Source organism: Mustela erminea, chromosome 5 (assembly GCF_009829155.1).
Source record: "Mustela erminea isolate mMusErm1 chromosome 5, mMusErm1.Pri, whole genome shotgun sequence".
NCBI classification, from domain to species: Eukaryota; Metazoa; Chordata; class Mammalia; order Carnivora; family Mustelidae; genus Mustela; species Mustela erminea.
This window is the reverse complement of record NC_045618.1, coordinates 77,713,983-77,735,346: the sequence shown is the minus strand read 5'-3', so window position 1 is coordinate 77,735,346 and position 21,364 is coordinate 77,713,983. Positions and strand designations below refer to the sequence as shown.

Below are 21,364 nucleotides of genomic sequence, written 5' to 3'. Positions count from 1 at the left end.
AGCCCGTGAATCAACAGGATGAGAAAGTAGTACTGTGCTGGCTGCAGTGACTGATCCTGGATATCAAGGAAAATTGAGGGTAAAGAAGATTTTGTTTGAAATACAGATTCCCTAGAGCATCTCTTTCATTCTCATATCCTTTGATTAAAGTCAGTGGAAAACTACAACTCAATTCACATAAAATTTCTAATACCCCCAGATCCTTCACGAATTAAGATTTTGGTCATCCCACTTGGCAAAGACCCACAACCAGGTGAGGTGCTTGCTGAGGGCAAAGGGAATACTGAAAAGATAGAGGGAAAAGGAAAGGAAGAACGTTGTGGAAGAATAGAAATACCATCTATGATGATGTGACCATATGAGGAAGTGAGGACTATAATCATTATATTTATTTTCATGTGATTGTTTATATTATGTTTATGTGTTAATTAAATACTCATATTTCTCTCTTCTATCATGTAAATGTGTTAATAACAGTTACTATTTATATTTTCATATTTAATTTACAGGATACCACAGGACTGGAAACATCACCCAAAGATTTTGTATCATGTCCTGGGGAAAGGACTAGCATGTTTTTAGTCTTATGTGGGATAGTTCATTCTGTATATCACCATTTTTATTAGAAGTATGATTTTGCTATTGTATTTCCTTGGTGATTAAAAATGCTTTAAGAAGCTGAGTATGGGTGCCAAGGAGAAAAGGAGTGGGCTATGATAGCTTTGTGATTTGTCAACTTAGTTAGGCTGAACTACATTTCTCAGAATTCCTTGCTAAGTTTCTAGCTAGGGTAGTCTACGGGATATTCTTTTGTGAGAGCTGGAGGATAGAGAGGAAGTAACAGCCATTTTGCAGCATATATACAACTTCTCAGAGTTATTCAATCAAGCAATAGTCTAGGGCCTGATGTGAAGGGGTTTTGGAGATATATTTAAGGTTTCAATTTTCAGTTAACCGAAAGGGAGATTACCATAGGTGAGTCTGGCTTATTAATCAGGTGGTAGCCATCAAAGCAACTAGGTCTCTGAAAATCAGAGACTTAAACAGCACAGTTGGGCCAAGCAGTTGCTCTCCTGTCCCCTTGAATCTTTCTTTCCTGAGCGCCCATCTGTGGACTTTGGGCTTCCTTGACAGAGCCCAAAATTGTGTGAGCCAGTTCCCTTAACATCACTATCACTATGTAACTCTGTATGTGTGTGTGTGTGTGTGTGTGTGTATAAAATATAAATTTTAAAAATATATATCCTACTGGTGTGCTTCTCTGGTTGAAGCTTGACTTACATAGATTAAAAGCGATTTAAATAACATATGAACCCATCGTAATGTATTTATTTGGGTAGAGGTTTAAACACGATGTAAAAATATTATAAGACCATTTGAGAAAATTTAAAGACCATGGAGACAATATAAACACAGACCAGATATTTGATAATACTAAGGGGTTTTTGTCAATTATTTTCAATATAATAATGGTATTATATTGGATTTTTTAAGGTTTATGTTTTCAGAATAAAAACGTATTGACAGGATTTCTTCAAATTAGTCTGAGAAAAAGGTTAAATTGAAACCACACTGATCAGGGGTTTACAGTATTGAAGGTCAGTATACAGTACCTGGGGTCCATTATACTATATTATCTCCTTTTGCATAAGAATTTTCCCTTATAAAAATAGAAATTAAAAAAATTTTTTTCTTTCTTTTTTTTTTTTTTTTAAAGATTTTATTTATTTATTTGACAGAGATCACAAGTAGGAAGAGAGGCAGGCAGAGAGAGAGAGAGGAGGAAGCAGGCTCCCTGCAGAGCAGAGAGCCCGATGTGGGGCTCGATCCCAGGACCCTGGGATCATGACCTGAGCTGAAGGCAGAGGCTTTAACCCACTGAGCCACCCAGGCGCCCCAAAAAAATTTTTTTTCTTAAAGCCTACAAATATTTGACCCTGAGAAGAAAAGGTTATATGCATTTACTAAATTTTCTATCCCTACTACAGACATTAGATAGACCTGCTGTACCCAGTCTCCTATCTCCTTCTGTCTCTCACACACACACACACACACACACACACACACACACACATCCCTCTTCTTTCTACACCATATACATCAAAACATCTGTATGTAAAATATAGGTTTTATTAAGTAAGCCCTATACATTCTCAGTTATATGAAATGAAACATGGATAAAATAATTTAGAATTACATGAAGTCAATTAGACACCCCTGACCTACCATAGAAATGCTTACCTAGTGAAACCAAAAGATTAAACAGCAAGGCAAAATCTAGCAAGGTAGAGTATGGTAATGTATTTTTTGTTAATATACATGGATACTAATTTCTTCTTCTACTTATAAATCCATGTAATATTATTATAAGACAAATGGAACTTTTTATTATTTGACCTGTAATAAACAGTGGAAATAGCAGATAACATTAGAAAGAAGCCTTGACTAGAGCCCGTAAAACCTTGTCTGGAATTTAAGAAGGACTAAGGCTTATTTGAACAGCAGGAAGTAAACACCTCGGAATCTGAATAATCCATAAAGTAAGCAATTCCCTGATGCCATTTGTGGGTCTAATGGTTTATCGTTTGAAAATATATTTCACTATATTTATAGTGTCTCATTTATTATTTCTTCAATTCACTTCATCTTGCCATAGTAATGAAGAATCATCTGATCAAAATGGTTCTTTTCTACAGTAAAATGTGAAAAAATAAAATTTTAAATTCTATCCTACTACTTTTTACCTCTGTTCTTGAATTCTAGTCTTAGCTCTAGCTAAGAAAAATATAGGTAGGGAATAAAACATCATGAAGAGTAGAGGATGTAGGGATGTACTAATTTATTATACCACAGTGTAATATAAGAGTGAACAATAATAAACATTTCTACTATCACACATGGGGAAATTGCCATATAAAAGAATCTGATGAACAAAAATTTTTATGGTTTATAATTGGCAGGCTAAAACAAAAAGTCAAAACTCTTGAGTATTATTCAAGTAACCATATAATTTACTGTTCAAATTGGGACAATTTTGAAAGTATTGATAATTGCCCGGCCATATGGCCTAAATCAGGACCAGAGCAAATGGAGACTCAGGATTACTCTAGGCATTACCAGAATAAAGTATGTGTAGATGAAGATATGCAAAAACAGAGAATAAATATATCACATATATTCTTTACAGTATCAAGATTGTTTTCCTTGGCATATCATTTTCCACTGTGCCTACAGTACATCTTCAAAAATGTGTATCATTAACAGATTTAAAGATCCTTGTAAAAGTACACAATATTCACTCTGATGTTGACAATTTTCTTTGTAAGATTCTATGGTCATAAGCATACTAAGATAGAAATTTGTTTTTAGAGATGTAGAAATATCTACCAACCCTCCCATTTACAGATTAAGAAAACAAAACTCAGAGCAGGTAAATAAGTTATTTTAGGCCACAAAATCAGTAGGTAGAAAAGTCACAACCAGATTATCAATTTAAGGTTTTTTTTATTTTGAACTTTTAAAATAATTTAAAGAAGAGTTCCAAAGATAAAAATTCCCCTGTTCCCTTCAGGCGGCTTCTCCTAATGTTTGCCTTTTACATAACCATGTACCAATTACCACAAGTTTCTTTTCATTGCATCATGTAAAGTGTTAGTTCAGATTTAGTGTCTCTAAGTGCCAAAAGATGTATTTCATAATATTTAGAAAAATGCTCAAAAAATTATTGATCTATTACAAACCAAGGAAATGTACTCAGTGCCAAAGAATTTAGGATTCTTTCAAATATTAACATATCTATGTATTGGGATGAATATTAAGGCTTGGGAACTTTTTGGAATAATGCTAAAAACACATATTTCCATATAAATTAGGGTGATCTTTCATAGACTATTTCTTAAGTATAGTCACTAACAATGAATTTATGTGATTAAATACATAAAAACTGTTTGAATTTTTAAGAAGAGAAAGTTTAATAAGTAATTTTTCTAAAAAGTGCAATCTTGGAAAGGCATTTCTAACCACTATGTCTATTTATAGAACTTGTTATACAAACCCAAGATGTGGGATTAGGTGATAAACTCTTCTGGTATATATTTGTTCCTGTTTTCTTTGTGCCTCATAGGATGAAAAAATAATCAGAATATGAACCATATCTATATCTTAAAAAATTAGAAGTGTGTTTTTAATGTATAGGGGCAGAATAGACTCCAGCTGTCAGAGAAAGTCAACAGAAAAAGATGCAGCTCTGGCAATTGGAAGACTAGCCAGCATGCATGCATTGAATTAATGCACCCTAGGAAAAGAACTCCATTAATGACTGAAGGGAGTTGGTGTATATATACCTGAGTTTTCTCACACTTTGAGCTAATTCTGAAGCTACTGTTTTAATGGTTTCCCAGGAATCCCAGTAAGATTAAGCTCTGTTTGCTCACAATGAAACTTGCTTGGTAATTCACCCTTCATTGCCTTCCTTCCATTCCCTGTCTCACTTCCCCAAATCCCTACTGTTTTCTGAAATCACTTTCTAAATACACTATTTGCACTTGAATACTTAAGTCAGGATCTGATTTTGGTAGAACACAAACTCAGAAAAGTTTCCCAAAGCATAGGCTGAAGAGACACTCAAGTAGAGGGAGTATTATGTCGTATAGTTAGTAGGACTCATTGTAGGAAAGGCAAAAGGAAGGAGACAAATGGGTTTTGCAATCTTCGGGGACATCGACTATCTGTGTTTTCTCTAGAAAGCCAATCATTACTACTGAAAATAGATTATCTTATGTCCATGTTATTCTGACTAAAACGTAGGAAAGAAAAAAACCTCTACTGAAAGCCAATAAAGACCAAGGATTTTATTCTTCAGATTAATAAAATTTTCTATCAGAGTTGCTTATGTTCATAACTCATCAAGTAAGCAAGGAAGCACACACATTCTCCTGTATCTTATGGTGTTAGAAAATATTATTAAATTTGCACTGCCAATTGCTTGGTTAATTAAAATAAAGTATTTCTTTTCAGAGAATTAAAAGGTCAAATATTTCTATTACATTTTTCAAAAAGTTCATTCAAACAGTTTATTTGTATCATAAGAGGTATAGCATACTATAAACTGTGAAATGATTTTAAAAAATTTTTTCAGTTTTATTAGAATAGATAAAACGTTTATGTCTATTTAATCAGAATGATAGAGGTACACATAGTGTGAAATGGAGAAGTATGCTTTTTAAAAAAATAATAAAACATAATAGAGAATGGAGAATAAATTGTACTCTCTGATAACCTTCATTGACCAAATCAGATCATAGCTAACTGACCCTTAGATGTCTGACCAGGTCTTAAGATAGTCTCTGAAATTCCTGGCATATCAGAGTTAAATAAACTATTGGTAAGCATGCTATCCACATTTAAAATCATACCTTCTGCTCCTAGTCCCCATGGAATGGTAGGTAGTATTTAAATATTAAGTCTGAAGAAGGAAATAAGAGAAGGGTCAAATAAAAATACAGTGTCATCTCTTAGGAAGCTTATGTCTCAGTAAGGCAATTTAACTTAGAAAGCTCATTTTCAATTTAACTTACACATGGCAATGACAGATATTTTCTAAAATATTTTAGAAATATTTTTAGAAATTTCTTAACATCAGTTTCCAACTCTCAGGCTTACCCCAATTCAGAAATACTTTATGCTGAATACTTTTGTCCAAGCTCTAATACAATACAGATTTGAACTATCTTCATTTTTGAATTATCTTTGTCCCTGGTCTTTTACTGTTTTAACACAATTTAGTAGCAAATCCTAGCCCTCTTCTAATTTTTCATTTGAAAACATCCTTGCATATTTTTGGTACACTTCACAGAACACTTTGATTACACAATGTCTGCCATCAGCTTTTTCTATCTTGACTACCACATACTTATTCCAAACCCTGATTTTCTTTCATCACAGCTCCCTTGTGTTGTTGTTGTTGGTTTTTTTTTTTTTTTTTTAAATCCAATTCTGTGTATAAATCGTCTTTATTTTGGTCATGAAGGCCATATCAGGGTTTCCTATTACATCATATATCAGATAGAATTCTGGACTTTTTAAAGGTTCACAGACCTTTACCAATATGTACTAACTTACCGGCTTTCCCTTTCTTTGAGGTCTCAGCGTATCTTCTTCTCTGACTTGAGGAAAAGTATTTTTCATACTCCAGATGAACTTTTATTCCCAAGCCAAATGTTATTGTTTTCCCCTTGTTCAGTGGACTTTAATCTGTCTTTCATCACTTAAAAAGCGCCAGAAATCCCAGTACCTCCTAGATGTTCCCTGCAATAAAGGATGCTATGAGAAAGGTTAGTATTCTTTTCCATTTCTTTCCCTGTCAGGAATTAAATTTTATTCTATTCTCTTTGGTTATTGCCTCAGATATCCAGGTATTCTTGGTTAGAATATCATGGAATTACAGTTAAATTCTTTATTATGCTAGCTTTTACTGAAGCTATCATTCAGGTTGAAGTGCTATAGTGAAAAGTCCGAGGAAGGAGCATCTTTGTTCTAGAAACCGAGCAACTATGTTTATACCTTTTCACATCTCAAAATACATTTAACATCTTACATTATCTCATTTGACTCATAAGACCTATGGGAGGTAGAGTTTCAGTCCCTGTTTTAAGTGCAAAGGAGATGAAACTCTAGTGTACTGCAGCATTCAAGAGGACAGACTTTGGAATCGGGAAGACTTGAGTTTGAATTATTGGGACAATATTTATACCTATGTGACTGAATTATTAATATTGCTAAACCTAAACTGCCTCATAAAATAGGGACAGTAATAACTATACGATATTCTTCACATAAAGAGCACCACATGTAAAATGGATTGCTTGGCACATGGCAAAAAATAAATAGCCAACATGTTAAAGGATTTTCCCTACACTTTTAGAACATGACTGCAAGGACTTCAAACCAAGATTTCGGGCTCCGAAGCCCATGTTTTTCCATTATCCCTAACTGCTAGCACCCTGACTAATTAAACAACTAACTTGGTAGATGACCTTGAGAAAATACTTCACTGAATCAGTCTAGTGATCTGTAAGCTGAGTCTTTTCAGACTTTCAGAGTCTATCGTAGCTGTTATTCTTTTTCCGTAGCGTTGTACACTTGAGGTTCAGACACCCTATATATCCAAGATCTGTATCGTCATAAGCCGTGCACATTGCAACTAGTTTTATTACTATATTCATACTTTCTTCAATAACTAGTTTTGTGTACACTCATTCAGCTGTTGCCTGCCTTTAGTCTGCCTATTAGCGCCTCGTGAAGGGAAGACCCATATACCTAGCTTTATTTATACCCTTGCTTGTTCCCGAAAGGATTAAAGGCAGCGAGTAACACTGTAAGTTCCCTAACGATGTTACACTGTACCACTAATGAATACTCTTTTGATGAAACAGCCCGTAGAAAACCGCCGATGAGTTGAGATGCTGTCTTTTACCTAACTCTTAAAAATAAAAACTAATGTACCTAGCTAGTAGTCCTGGAAGCATAAAGTTAAAGTTTCTTCCTTCAGCCTTGACGCTGTCTCCCCCGTTGTCAACGGTCACTCGAATGCCCTTCTCAGACTAGCCAAAACTGTCGCCGCTCCAGCCCCGGCTTAACCGGGATCCCACCCCGCCCCTTCATTCCCTCTCATACCTAAGTTTCCTGATTGGGAAGGGGCCTGGAGAGCCTGTCTCACATTCCCATTTTATTGGCTAGCATGACTGTCAGTAATCTCTGCTTCCCGCCTTCTAGCCTAGCGCGTTTCTTAGACCCCTTGGTTTCTGCGACAAGCCGCTTACGTTTGCCTGAGCCGTGTTGCCGCGACCGGCGACCTTTCACCCCTCCCTTCCCACAGGAGCACCCCAGCCTCCATCCCCGGCGCGCACCCCCGGGCACGCGCTTAGCCCGCGCGCACACACACGCACGCGCGTACACACTCTCACACACACCCTCCCCCTACTCCGGCGGGGCCCCCTCCGCCCCCGCAGGCTGAGGCATCAGCGCTGGGAGGCGGCAGCGGCGGCGGCGGCGGCGGCGGCGGCGGCGCTGCTGAGAGGCAGGGACCCGAGCGCGAAGTGTGTGGGAGTCTACGAACTCAACCCCTCTCTACCCTCCCCTCGCAGCCATCCCCCTCCCTCCCCGCCAGCCCCCCCTACAAGCGGGAGAAATAATGAGCGAGACCGGGCGGCAGCAGCAGCATCGCCGAGCAGCCCAGGCAACGGCAGAACCGCTCCGGCAGCGGCGGCGGCGGCAGCACCAGCAGCGGGAGCGAGCGCAGCGCTAGCGCGGCGCGGGGATCGCCGCGCTCCTTCCCGGCTCCTGCCCTCCTCCGCCGCTCGCTCCTCTCTCCGCATCCACCTCCTTCCCCTCCTCCTGCTCATTCACTCTTTCCCTCACTCTCCCCTCCTCCTCGGCTTCTCCCCGCGCCCCGCCAGCCCTCGCGCTCTCCCACTCCCTCTGCCCGTCCTCCCCGCTCCCCTCCTCCCGCTCATTCACTCGCCCCTCTCCCTTCACTCTCTCCCCCTCTCTCCTTTCTTCTCCTTCTTTCACCCTCCGTCTCTCACACCCCCTCCATTCCCCTGTCTCCTTTCTGACACTGCACTGCAGCTGCTCCTCAGCCCTGCCCCCTCCCCAGTGAGAACAAACCAGCAACATAGCTTTTTTTTCCTAAAGAGATTTCTATTGATCCGATTAAAAAAAAAAAAAAAAAAACCACAAGAAACCCCAAACGCAAAAAAAAAAAAAAGAAAGAAAGAAAGAAAAGGAAAAAAAAAAAAAAAAAAGAAAGAAAGAAAAGAAATAAAAAAAAAAAAACCAAAACAAAAGGGAGAACCTTCTCCCCGTAGCAGCGGCAGGAACTGCAAACATGATGGCGGCAGCTCCCATCCAGCAGAACGGGACCCACACTGGGGTTCCCATAGACCTGGACCCGCCGGACTCGCGGAAAAGGCCGCTGGAAGCCCCCCCTGAAGCCGGCAGCACCAAGAGGACCAATACGGGCGGTGGGTATCGCTTCCACCTCCCCGCTGGCCCCATCCCCCGCCGCCCGCCCCTGCCTCCCTCCCTCCCGCCGGCCTCCCTCCCTCCCGCGGCCCGGACACCTCTAGCCCGAACCCGGCGGCTCCCGCGCCCCTGCCCCGCGCCCCCTCCCCTGCACCTGCCCGGCACCTCGCTGTCCCGGACACATTTCCATTTCTCTGTTTATCATTCATCAAAATGGCGACCGGTTTTTCGGAATAGACCTATCTTTCCATTTAATCGGTCTAAAGACTGACCATTTAAATATCCTAGACCTGGGCAAGGGGGTCCGTTAAAGAGGAGGAGGATGACCCCCGAGTGAGGTGATGGCCGCCCGAAGATGCGCGCTGCATTTAACAGTCTGATAAAATAAATAAATAAATGGCACTTGGGTAGCGGATAGCAAATGATTGGGGCACCGGAGAGTTTTCCTCTCTTCGTCCCCTTGCTTTGGGCCACAAGTAGTATGCAAAATCTTGATGAGTGCATGCTCTTACCGCACTTATATTGTCGTTGCAAATATCTCATTGATTTGTCTTCAGAGGTGTGCATACGAGGGTGGGGGTGTCTGGTACTCTGACTTGTTAGTTTAACATCCTGCGCTTCCTGGGAAGATGAGTTATAACGGGACCGCTATCGCTTCTTCATTTGCACTGGAGTCATCTTAACAATGCACCCAATGCATCGAGGCAGAGGTGAATTTATCTACAGCATGTGCATTAGAGACGGATGGGGGTCTTGGAATGGCACACTCGCAAAATTTGGAACGTTTATTCACATAAGGAAGCTGGATTTACCGGGGTGTTTCCTATTTAAGACTAGATCAGTTTGTCGGAAATTAAAGTTTATGGAGTTGGCTTTATTTTCTGAAACATTTCATTTCACTCTTTCTTGGTTCATCCACCCCCTCTGCTTTAAAAACTGTGGCTATTTTGGAGAAGTAACATAATCTGTTTGGTCACTTTTAAGTGTGTTTGATATAAATGACTCCTAAGCTTTTTAGTATTGGCAGAATTCTTCTTAAGGTCCTTTAATTAATGAGCTTAAACGAGATCATGGTAGACTAAGAAGTGCTAAAGAAATACACCAGGATTAGTTAGATTTGCCAGTTCACATCACTTTGAGTTATTTCCTGGCAGTTATTACAGGCTTGGAATACACCCTACAGTTTGGGTGGATTATTTGGTAGGAGAAATGTTTGTTTTGCATACTTTAAGTAGGATATAGTCAATGGCTAATTGTAGTCCTTAGGTGTCTGCTAATGTCAAACAAATATAGCTCATCACTATTTACAGTCCTTTTACTTATTTATATTGGAATATGTTAAGCAAAGGTTTGTCATCATATAAATCTCTGAAGTTTTGTTAAAGGGTCAGTTCATTTCATTTTACCATAGTAACCACAGATAGAATTGGAAGCCTTCCATGTTTGGAATAACAACTGGAATTTAGTCATCAGTTTCTACAGTGCTGCAAAATGATAGAACATGTTTAGTTTTTAATTCCAAGTTTGAAAGTATAAATCCTACAAAATGGGAAACATTTTGTATCTCTTTATTTTTCTTTGTAATTAGCTTATTTTTGTTCTTTAAAAATTTAACCCCATATTTCCTGCAGCTGTATGCCCAATGTTTTAATTGCTGTTTTCCCTCTTGAGGGTGGAGAGGGGATACAAAGTTTGAAATTATCATGTTAACCAAGTATATTTCTTTGCATTTTTCAGAAGACGGCCAGTATTTTCTAAAGGTTCTCATACCTAGTTATGCTGCTGGATCTATAATTGGGAAGGGAGGACAGACAATTGTTCAGTTGCAAAAAGAAACTGGAGCCACCATCAAGCTGTCTAAGTCCAAAGATTTTTACCCAGGTAGGTGCAATGGTGAAGAGATTGTTTGATAAATCCCCAAGGAAAAAAAGGAGAAGATCTACCTGTGCTGTATGTTGTATTGAAAGAAATTCTTAATAGTATGACTTTATTTATATATTGTATTTGTGGAAAATTTTAAAGTATATTTCTACTGTTGGTGTTATGTTTTGTTTCAATAATTGATATACTGTGTCTGATTTAGAACAATTATGAGATGAATCTTTTGGGTATTTCTAAATACTTCTTTCTAATTAGGAAAAAACTCTGAAATTTAAAGATAGAAACATGGACAGCTGGCATCAGGAAATAGGGTTCTTTTGAAGTTTTCAGACATCATTGTAATGACAATTAGTCTAGAGTGAATTCAGAAGAGGGGGTAGGAAGGCTTCTTAAAGAATGGACCATTTACTTCTAAATCCATTATGTACCTCTTTCTGCTTCACTGCTTTGTTTGTTGGCCCTGGAGTGAAGTAAAGAGGACAAGTGCTGCCTCTTCAGATTTTTAAAATACTGCGTTTTTAATGTAATTGTGATAAGGAAATATATTGTTATGTAAGAAGTAAAGTAATACTTCAAAATTTGTGTTATGAACAGCTGTATTAGATTAAAATATGTTAACAGTTGTGTGGTACTGTAACCTGCTGGAAAATGGCAAGTTTCCTAGGTGGTATAATTTTTTTTGTACTTTTCAGTGTGTGTTTTTTATTTCAAGTGTTATATAGTTCTGCGTGTTTTAGCTTTTTCTTTTTTATTATTTTGCTACTTAGTGTAAGGGTTTTAAGTTTAACTAGAAAATCCGCATAATTGAATAGTATATCTCTTAGGTAAAACATTAACTGATTTGCTTTTACCCAGGTGTAGCTTCTGCCTTTTTTGTTTGTTTGTTTTTGGTTATTTTGTCTCTATGGCCATAAAAAATATTTATTCACTGCTGAGGGGACTGATAATGCCTTTTTTTTTTTTCCTGGTAGAAAAGAAAAGCTTATTTGCTTTCAGTGATCTAATTTCAGTAAGAGTTCTTTAATAGAGGATTTCTTTTTTATAGCCAATTGATTGGTGGTAGAAAATGAACTATTATGCTAGATAAGGTTTTAGAATGGTCGACAGTATCATTTAGTTATACAAATTAAACGTAGTATATTTGGTAAACACTACAAATAGTGAACTAAAATGTAATGTATTAGATATGCTGCCCTTCGAAAGTTTGCTCCTGTGAGTGTAGTTTTGTAGATGGCTTTCCTTGTCTCTGAAACTTTCCTTATGCATTAAGAAAGTTTACTAACATATTCACATTAATGTGTTTAAAAGGTATATTATGAGGAAAAAAATCAATGTGGAATTGTGAAAACCTTTTACAAATAAAAGCACTCAAAAGAGCTTGATTGCAGAATTAATAACGTGATAGTTCTAGGAAAAGAGCTGCAATGGTAAATTAAATTCACTGTCAATAGATGAAAATGAAATAGCTTTTTTGCATTAAACATGAGGTGGTATCAGATGTGCAGGGATGTTACAGAAAATTGGTGTTTATCAAGGATATTCCAAATAGTAAATTAAATGCCTTTTCATTTGAATATAGTTTATTTTCAGTGGGTTGGAAAGGGTGCACCGAGAATTAGATCTTTTGTTTTTAGTCCACTTAGTTATGCATATTTTTCTTATTACATTGAAATTGCTTATTTTATTTATAGTTAGTTCTGAGACACGTTATTCATATACAGCAAGAATATCCGTTGGAAAAAATGGAAAACTGGAATGCGTTGAACAAAATTTTGTGTGTGTAGTGACGTAACCTGATCAAATGTGATTTGAAATGTCTGGATAAAAGAAGGCATATACGCTCTGCCTGTAACAGGTGGAAACCAAGCACACACTGGAATCAATTTTAAGGATAAAATAAAGCCTTGTAATTAATAAGAAGCCGTATTAATTCTAAACACTTTTTTATTTAAATATGATATTAACTAGGTTATTACCTGTTCAGACAGATACATCTCTCTTCTTCTGATAGACTTCAATTTTAATAGTTTTTCTGTTCACACTTGACCACAAGCCTGTGGAATTATCTAAGGTCCTGGTATTCTTCAAATAGAGCTACTTTCAACTTCTCGTACTCAGAGATATTTAAGCAATACTTACCTGCTCATCTCAGACAAAGTAAATTATAGAACTGTGATTCATATCGCCGAGTTATAAGGACTTTCTTGTAGGATTATGCAGTAATTTATTTGGAAGCCCATTTTTGTGTTTCATTTATGTATTTATGACTCCTATTTGATTAGAATGAATATGTTGATGTTTATTTCATGAAGAAATTTTCTGTTTCTCATTTGGTAAGACAGTTTATTTGGGGAAAAGTATACTTCAGTTGTATAACCTAGTGGATTTTCTCAAATTACCTAAGTTTTGAAACAGAATGTAATTGTATTCCAGAGGTTTAGTTAACATACTGATGTATCTAAGACAGATTTCCTTTAGGATATATAATGCAGAGTACAGACACACTTTGGGGCTATTTTAATAAATTTCAACTCAAATGTATGTCCATTGTTTTTATTGTAGCCAATATAGTCTACTCATATTTATCACATTTGTCTGTTTTTTATGGGTTTTTTTTTGTTTTGTACTTAGCTGTATCTTTAAAATATTTTAAGCAACCTTGCTTTTTTGAGTAATTTTAATACTTATGGTTGAAATCTAGAAAATATTTCATGCACATTAATTGGTATGATTTAGAATTTGTAGAACTGTATTTTATACTGTGTACTTCAACATGTCAGCATAAATAAAATAATTTGGGGAAATTGTGTGGTGAGGATTGTAAAGTGCATTTTTAAATTACTGTGATCAGAAAGAAAAGATCTACGAGTGGACATGCTTTATTTTTTGCTGTGCTTTGTAACTCATTTTTTCTTTTCAAAAATCTAAATCTTACAGAATACTACTTATTACCTGTGATTTATGAATATATCTTTTATTCTTACTTGATTAAAACAGCTTATTTATTTGTATATCTTTTTTACAAATAGGTTGCCTAAAGTTGTTGCCTTGTAGTAAAAAACAGCTTTCTCGTTTTGGGGAATATATTAATGAATGCATTTTCAGAATGGTAATAGTGTTCTCTTATTCTTTTATTTGGCATCTGAAGGTGTGTTTAGTTTTCATTAATAGATAGATTGATTTTATTTATTATAAATAATACATGGTTCAGGTAGATAATCCAAAAAACTTATTGAATACATTATTGGTTGGGAATTGTAAAGGGTTTATAAAATGTATTTTTTCATATGTGTTTTAGGTTTTAGAACATTTCATAATGTACCTATTGTTATTCCATTATATGACAGTAGAGATATTCATTATATCAAGCAGAAATAATTCACTGTAATCTTAGCATATATTAGTCTGTATCTTACACTGTTTCCATATTCATGGTTATACAACTGGATCACAGTTGATGTAAAGCATTTACTTTTATGATCCGTAAGTTAAAATTTGAACTTATATTCCTAGATTTATTATATCATAATCTTAGCATTGTCCAACTTGGGTGATTTTTTTTTTCTTTTAATCACAAGCTGTTTATGTGGTAAAATTTTAAAACTCATGAAAAAGCAGACTGTAACTCAAATACCCAACACTGCCTTAATTTTGACATAGGAAGAATTCAGTGGCCCCCTTAACCTTTAGGCTCAGGACCATATAGCAAAGACTGATCATTTTTTTGGGAAATCAGATGAGTTGATAAAGTTTTAAAATAGATCACTTCTTTTTGTTTATATTGTTGAAGGACAAGTATTACAATATTGGTGGTACAACAGGAATATTTTAGTTACAGCTTTTAAAAGTTGCAGTTTAAACACTTTGATCTAGATGCCAAGCATCTTCGAAATTTATTTATACATATTTTAAGGCAAAATTAGTAGATAAATAGAGTTGTAAAAAGGAAAAATAAAGTAGCATAATTTCTAGTATTGAGTTTAATACGATGGTTATCATTACACTGTGTTGTACCTTTGATTTTAGTGTGATCAAAGAGTTGCTGACACAGAATGTGTCTTCCTTTAAATCTTAAACTTGTAATATTTGTCACATTACCTGTTGTGTGGGTTACTTTATATTTTGTCTCTTTATACCCTTAGTTGGTGGAGGAACCATAATCTTTCACTTAAACATCAATGTCTGAAAATTTACTGTTTTTTTAATATTTTGTTTCTCATTTGAAGCAATAGGAAATCTTAACATATGAAGGAATGTTACTGGCATAGCACAATCTATGTTAAAATTGTCAACTCCAAAAGATACAATTTTGATACTTAATCATGTAAGCAAATATTTTGTATGGGACTTTTAGAAAAATTGAATTAGCATTAGAAATCTTAGGTTTTCAATTTACTTGATTCTTTTTTTTATTTCATTCTGATGTTGTATCTTCTATCATTGACTTAGTAAGTTGTGGAACATTATTTACAGTGTTGGTATTTTCATGAATTATAATGTACAATGTCTCTTTGATATTTGCTATTTCAAGCCTTCTGGATTTTGGAAAAATAGCTCATTTAAATTTGTGACGTTGTGAGGAAATCCAATACATCTAACAACATTGCCTTGCAAATATCCTCCCTAAAGGTTTCAGGATTAGAGTGAACACAATTGGTGAAATAGTTCAGTATTCAAATATGAGAGATGTTTTGTGTAATATACAAGAGGAAAAACAATCTGTGTCTTGGGAACTCTAAGGAGTATGTGGTGTCACTAAAAACCTGAGCAATAAACCACCCATTGAAAACTTGCTATTTTTATAGCTATTTTGTTTTGTTTTGTTTTGCTCTGGCTTAAGAGAAATTTTAAACTTTTCAATAACACGAATAACACTTATTGAACACAATTACGCCACTTGTTACCTAAAATTCAGTACCTAATAAACTACTTTTTACCATGGAATTTAGTTTTAGTTGTTTTCAGTTTAGTGGAGCTGTTTTAACCCACTTTTATGAGCAAGTGCAGCTTTTTAAAATAAAATTGGGGGGACAAGGGTGGGAAATTTATGCTTGATTGCCATCTCATTTCCATCTTTGGATACAGCTCTAGCATAAAGTTAACAACATCTGCAGAGATCTGACTGACAAACATCTCTCTGGGACTCATCATTGCAGCCTGCAGCAGGTGCATTCAGCTTGCAGTCCTTTCCAAAAGGAGGTTAGTTTGTTCTAACATTTATCAGTAGACCAGTGGGAGCAAGTGACTAGAGAGAAGAGGTTGGTTGTCACTTGTCCAGTGCTGGAATACTACAGGTAATTGGACTGGACTGGTGGGAACCGCAGCAGTGTGTGTCTCACATTGCACTGCAGCTGCTATGGAGCTTAATTAACCTGACCCTCAGAGACTGAAGTGTCATGGTATAAAACACAACATGCAAGAAATGAAGCAGTACTTTTCAGTACTTCCTGATGCTTGGGTTGGTGAAATTTCCATTTTCTTCATCTTGTTCTTAAAAGATATGGCATCGGCTTTCCTACTTTTTTATATGGAGTTATTTGAAACTAATATGATTTCTATGAATGTGATAGAATACACACACACATACACACAAATGATGTTTGTATAGAAATAGAAAGAAAACAATCTTAAGTCAGCAGTATCTAAATTTCCCTGTTCCACAAGTACATTTTCAAATCACGAGTGAGCAAAAATAAATGGAAGTACACTGTAATTTTTTATTAGTGTTACCGTAGCTTAACATGTGTTTATTCTTATATGAGAAATAATCCATGTAAAATTAAGTTGTATCTTTAAAACATGTTAGAGGCAAGCAAATTCTGCCGAATCCTTTGAAGTATTTCAACAAACAAGACAGGTATAGCATAAACACTCTAAAAAAATTAATCTGTCGTGTATTTCTCGTTTTAAATTTCTTAATCTATTTGAAAGACTGACTTCAGTATGCTTCCAAGACATACATAGAAGTTTTGTATGTCTTCTGATAGTATTTCCACTTACTGTAGGGGTGTTATGACAGTGCTATTTTATTAATTGCCCTTGAAGGAAACTAATTCCTAGCAGAAAAAATGTCTTTATATTATATCTGGGAAGGTGCTATACTATTTTAAAATAGTTCTTAATTTAAAAGTATTATTTGGAATCTTGTGAAGGAGTTTTGTAGTTTTGACTTTCTTTTTTACTAATTTGAATTTTTTGGTCTTTATTGAATATAACCTGTCAATTACCAAAGAGGAATTAAGTTCTGGAGTTTGTACAGGTTTTTTTTTGCGGCCTATATGCTTTTCTTGAAAGAATTTTTACCATTATTGCCAGTAACTATTAGATTCTGAAGTTACTCTTTGCAAGAAGTCTGTTAAACCTTATTTTAATTAAATTATGAATAGTTAATAATTTACTGGTAATTACAGTAATCCTGGGAAATGAGATTAAAGTAATCATCTCTGAAAGTTAAGAGAATCATTCCCGTACTTTTAAACATTTTTCATTTTTGACACCTTGAATAATTATTTTCTTATCAATTCTTATCAATATAGAAATGATTCTTCACAATTCCACATACATACTGCACTGTCATTTTTAAATTTTTGATAAAATAATTGAATGAAAATAAACATTTAAGACTAGAAAGTAGAAAAAAGGAATATTATATACACTGACAAACTTTATGTACACTGACAAACTTTCTGAGATATTTTCAATATTCCCTGAGTTTCAAGCTACTATATGGAGATCCTTTTCCATAACAAAACTTGATCATGAAAACACATCATAGCTACACTCCATCATTGATCTTTTGCTGCTTCCTGCAGGGCCTGTCATAGCATCGTTGACAGGACCAGATGAAAAATGAAATCAGTATCTTGAGTTTTTTAACAGCAAAATGATTCAGGTAAGATTATTTGGTGTGAAAAATAAACCTTTTTTTTAAAAAAAACCATTCTTAAACTAATTTTATTTAATAATTGATATTTAAAATTAATGTATTTTTTCTCTTTTCAAGACCCGTGTCCTACTGATGTTCAGTGGATTTGTAATTTACAATGAATTATATTCTGAACTCAGTAATTTTTAAAATTATAGACTATAGTGTTTTTTTACTTTCCTTGTAAAATTGAACCACCTTTTGAGGTTTTGAGGAATAATTTTTCTGTTTTAAAGGTTTTAGAGAACAGTTTTCCACTGAAGATTCCATAATTCCTTTGCAGGAGAAATTTTCACATAATGTCATAATGTACTTATTAATTAAATAGGCCTTCAAATCCTGCATTCCCTGTAGGATATAATAAATGCTCTCAGTTGATTCAATTTTAAAAATCATTCTTATCTTAAAGAAGAAAGTTGTTTTCATTTAAATTGTTAATATTTTGCTGCTCTAGGAATTAGATTCAGTGAATTTTTTTAAGATCTGTAATTTGGGGGAAGGGCAGAAAGAAAGGAATTGGGGTACATTTTGTTAACACTGAACATAGTGGGAACGTAGTATAAGTTTTTGTTAAATATTACTAAATATTTTAGAAGAATTCTAACTTTTCAATTTTGGTTATATTCACTCTTGAAATAATGTTTTTGAAGGAGTTAGTATTAGAAGCAATTGAGTTTACTTGGAGATTGTTCATTCACATATTTAGTCTTAATTATTCTTTATATAACTGTGCTTTTATTTTTCTAAGACTATGTTTTTGTTTTAAAGTCATGGAAGTGCTTTTTTAAAAAAACTGGTGTGAAATCTGTCTGGAAGCTTCTTCTTGTTAATTATTATGTGTATTTATCAGATGCTTCCTATGAGCACAGGTTTAGGCAGCTCTTTGCTCATCAAGACTTAGAGATATTACAAAGCATCTTTTTCTTTGTTAAAGGAATATGGGCATGTTTTGCTTTTCCCTAAAAAGTTGTGCTTTAATTGTTGGCTGTCTTCTTAAGTTTTAAGTTTTTCCCTGTTATATGGCATCTCTGTCAAAGTCTTAATAAGGACACTTAGAAGTAGAAAAGAGGCTTTCCATTTGAAGAGATTGGAAAAATCATGGAATTGTGGAACTAGATGAAAAAAATGGGAGTAGATTTGATCTCTTCCAGAATCCCTAAAACTGTTGAGAAAACCAAGATACCAGGAGATTAAGTGATGTAACTTAATCCTATAATTTTAAATATGTTTTCTGAATTTGGGGTACAATTTTAATAGGTAATCCATTCTCTTCTTGTTTTGCTCCACTGTTCTTTTCCTACCTCCCTTTTTGGGTATGACCCTCGGAGGAAATAGAGCTTTACTTTTTCTCTTTCCTAGTTTTAAAATGAATGTGCCCCCTCCCCCATTTTGAAAATTAAGTTGAAAGCTCATTACGTATTTTAGGACAATTTTTATTGATGATTTGCTGTACTGTAGGGCCAAAGTCACGTTCTCTTTATCATTATCATACATTCAAAAAAAAAAGTATATGATAGATTATATTTGTTTAGAATGTAGCCTGGTCATTTTCTGGTTTTCCATAATTATAGTTTGAAAATGTCAGTATTTTCAGGGTGATTTGATTTCTGCACTTCGTTATTTTTTTTCATTTACAAAGTTTGTTTTCTCTTTCTTTCTTTTTTTTTTTCTTTTTCTTTTTTCTTTTCTTTTTTTTTTTTTCTTGCTTCCATTGTTCCTTAGCTCAGTTTTTAAAAATTTCTTTATTTTGGTTTAGCAGATTATTGACCTTAATTTTTTAAAAATATGTACACTTTCTAATTCAAATTCTGTTTTCAAGGACATATGTATTTTCCATATTTTTTATGACTTCTATAAAAATTTCCTTATGTATTACTTATTTGTTTATTTGCTGTTACTTATTAACAGTTGGTTTAAAAAGGACAAAATATTATGGTTAAAAAATATGCAATAGGTTAGTTGTAAGGCAGTCTAAGTAAAAATGTAGACATACAATAGTTATTAATTTTAAAATGTTACCATTTTCTCTTTTTTTTAATTCATTTCACTAAATTGGTCTGCTTCTCAGTTAATTAGAGTTCTGATGATGTTTGCATTATATTGTAAATTTACGGACTACTTTTTAACATAATTATAAAAGTACTTAATGTGATTTCTGAGGATATATTTTTCTTCACAGCTTTAAAGTAAAACAAAAATCTTTTGTGATAGTTGTTACTTACATTGATTTACTAAGCTCCATTGGTGTGAAGGAACTTATGTCATCCTTCATGCCTGTTGCTGTATGTTCAGTCTATAGCTCAGTGCTGTAAAGATAGGTGGTAATTAAATTTAAATGAATGTATGTATGAATGAATTAATGACTTATTTGAGGCTTCTTCTGTGACGTGCTCGTGTAATATCAATACAATGGTTGGAGAAGGCGTTTTGTTTTTAGTTTTTCATTGTATTTCTAATTTACCTTAATTGGGGCTGGTGTGAATATATAAAGTCTGTATTTTAGATAAGTGAACTAATGAGTTTAAATATTGAAACAAACCAGAAATGGTCACAGAATTGTTAAAACAAATATGGGCCAGGTATTAAGGAAAAAGAGTATAATGTGAAAAAGGAGTTTTGCTTTGTATTTAGCGTATTGGGAAACTCAAATTCCAGTATTGTGGAGAATATATCAAGCCATCAACAATGAAGATAACTTTTAAAATATTCTGACTTAAGCAACATGAGCTTAATTAATATTTAGTAATCTTTGATTTTCAGGGTATTTCAAGAAAAGTCTTCAGCCAGCAGACTGTTCCTTACTTGCACAAGTAGCCACATGGCCGTAAATAAACTATAATGTAACATAACTGTAAAATCTTATAATGTAGGTATTTCAGAGTACTCTTAGCAATAAAAATAAGTTCATGTTGCCTAAGTCAGAATAAATATAACTAAAGTTACATAATTAAAAATATGATAAATAAATGTTTTATTTTTAATGTATTTTAATGTCTTTTCCCCCACCTGTAGTGGTGAAGTTAACAGGTATGAATATATTATGATTTTAGAAGCTGGGCTATTTAATTTTCTTATTTGTGAAGGGAAAAAGTATATACAGCTTAAGCTCTATAGTAGCTTAGATTTTGATTGACTTGAATATCAAGGTATTAGTATGTGTTGCTTTATTTGAAACTAGAATTTTAGGAAAGTTACTAAATTCAGGCTTCTTTAGTCTTTTAATACTTTTAAAACACTTTTTAAGCAGTTAAAATTTAGAGAAGTGCACAAAATATTAATGCCCTGTATTAGTACATTGAGTTCTGCTACAATAAACCAATGAAAACATCTAAGATTTGGTAGATAAACCTATTTAGTCTTATGTTTAGCCCCCTACAGTTTTATAAATTCTATTTTTTTACAAGCTGGTGGAGAACAGTTAAAATAACTCTATTGTAGTGTTTCTTTGCCTGGCTGCTTCCCCTGCTACTACCATGGCCAGATTTTAATATTTTGTTCAATGTTTATCTGCACCTTTTGGGTTAGAATTAGGCA

The 21,364-nt window shown here is 34.7% G+C and overlaps 1 protein-coding gene and 1 long non-coding RNA gene across 8 annotated transcripts in view; one reads left to right on the top strand and one right to left on the bottom strand.

The window, feature by feature from the left end:
- The window catches only part of LOC116591221, a 198,026-nt gene extending 190,364 nt beyond the window's left edge, over positions 1-7,662 (bottom strand). For 2 of the 3 annotated variants that reach the window (XR_004285882.1, XR_004285881.1), the window contains exons 1-3: positions 7,504-7,662; positions 6,121-6,306; positions 5,415-5,464 (exon numbers count right to left, since the gene is read on the bottom strand). This is a non-coding gene — a long non-coding RNA (uncharacterized LOC116591221). Of the gene's footprint in view, positions 1-5,414; positions 5,465-6,120; positions 6,322-7,503 lie in introns of all 3 variants that reach the window. The other variant, XR_004285883.1, reaches the window with a different exon arrangement.
- Positions 7,663-8,766: 1,104 nt separating this feature from the next.
- The window catches only part of NOVA1 (NOVA alternative splicing regulator 1), a 149,829-nt gene continuing 137,231 nt past the window's right edge, over positions 8,767-21,364 (top strand). For 3 of the 5 annotated variants that reach the window (XM_032343985.1, XM_032343984.1, XM_032343989.1), the window contains exons 1-2: positions 8,767-9,023; positions 10,762-10,905. In XM_032343985.1, the coding sequence (XP_032199876.1) occupies positions 8,888-9,023; positions 10,762-10,905 (280 nt within the window). In that variant the 5' untranslated portion in view covers positions 8,767-8,887. Of the gene's footprint in view, positions 9,024-9,199; positions 9,735-10,761; positions 10,906-21,364 lie in introns of those variants that run through there. The other 2 variants (XM_032343987.1, XM_032343986.1) reach the window with 2 other exon arrangements.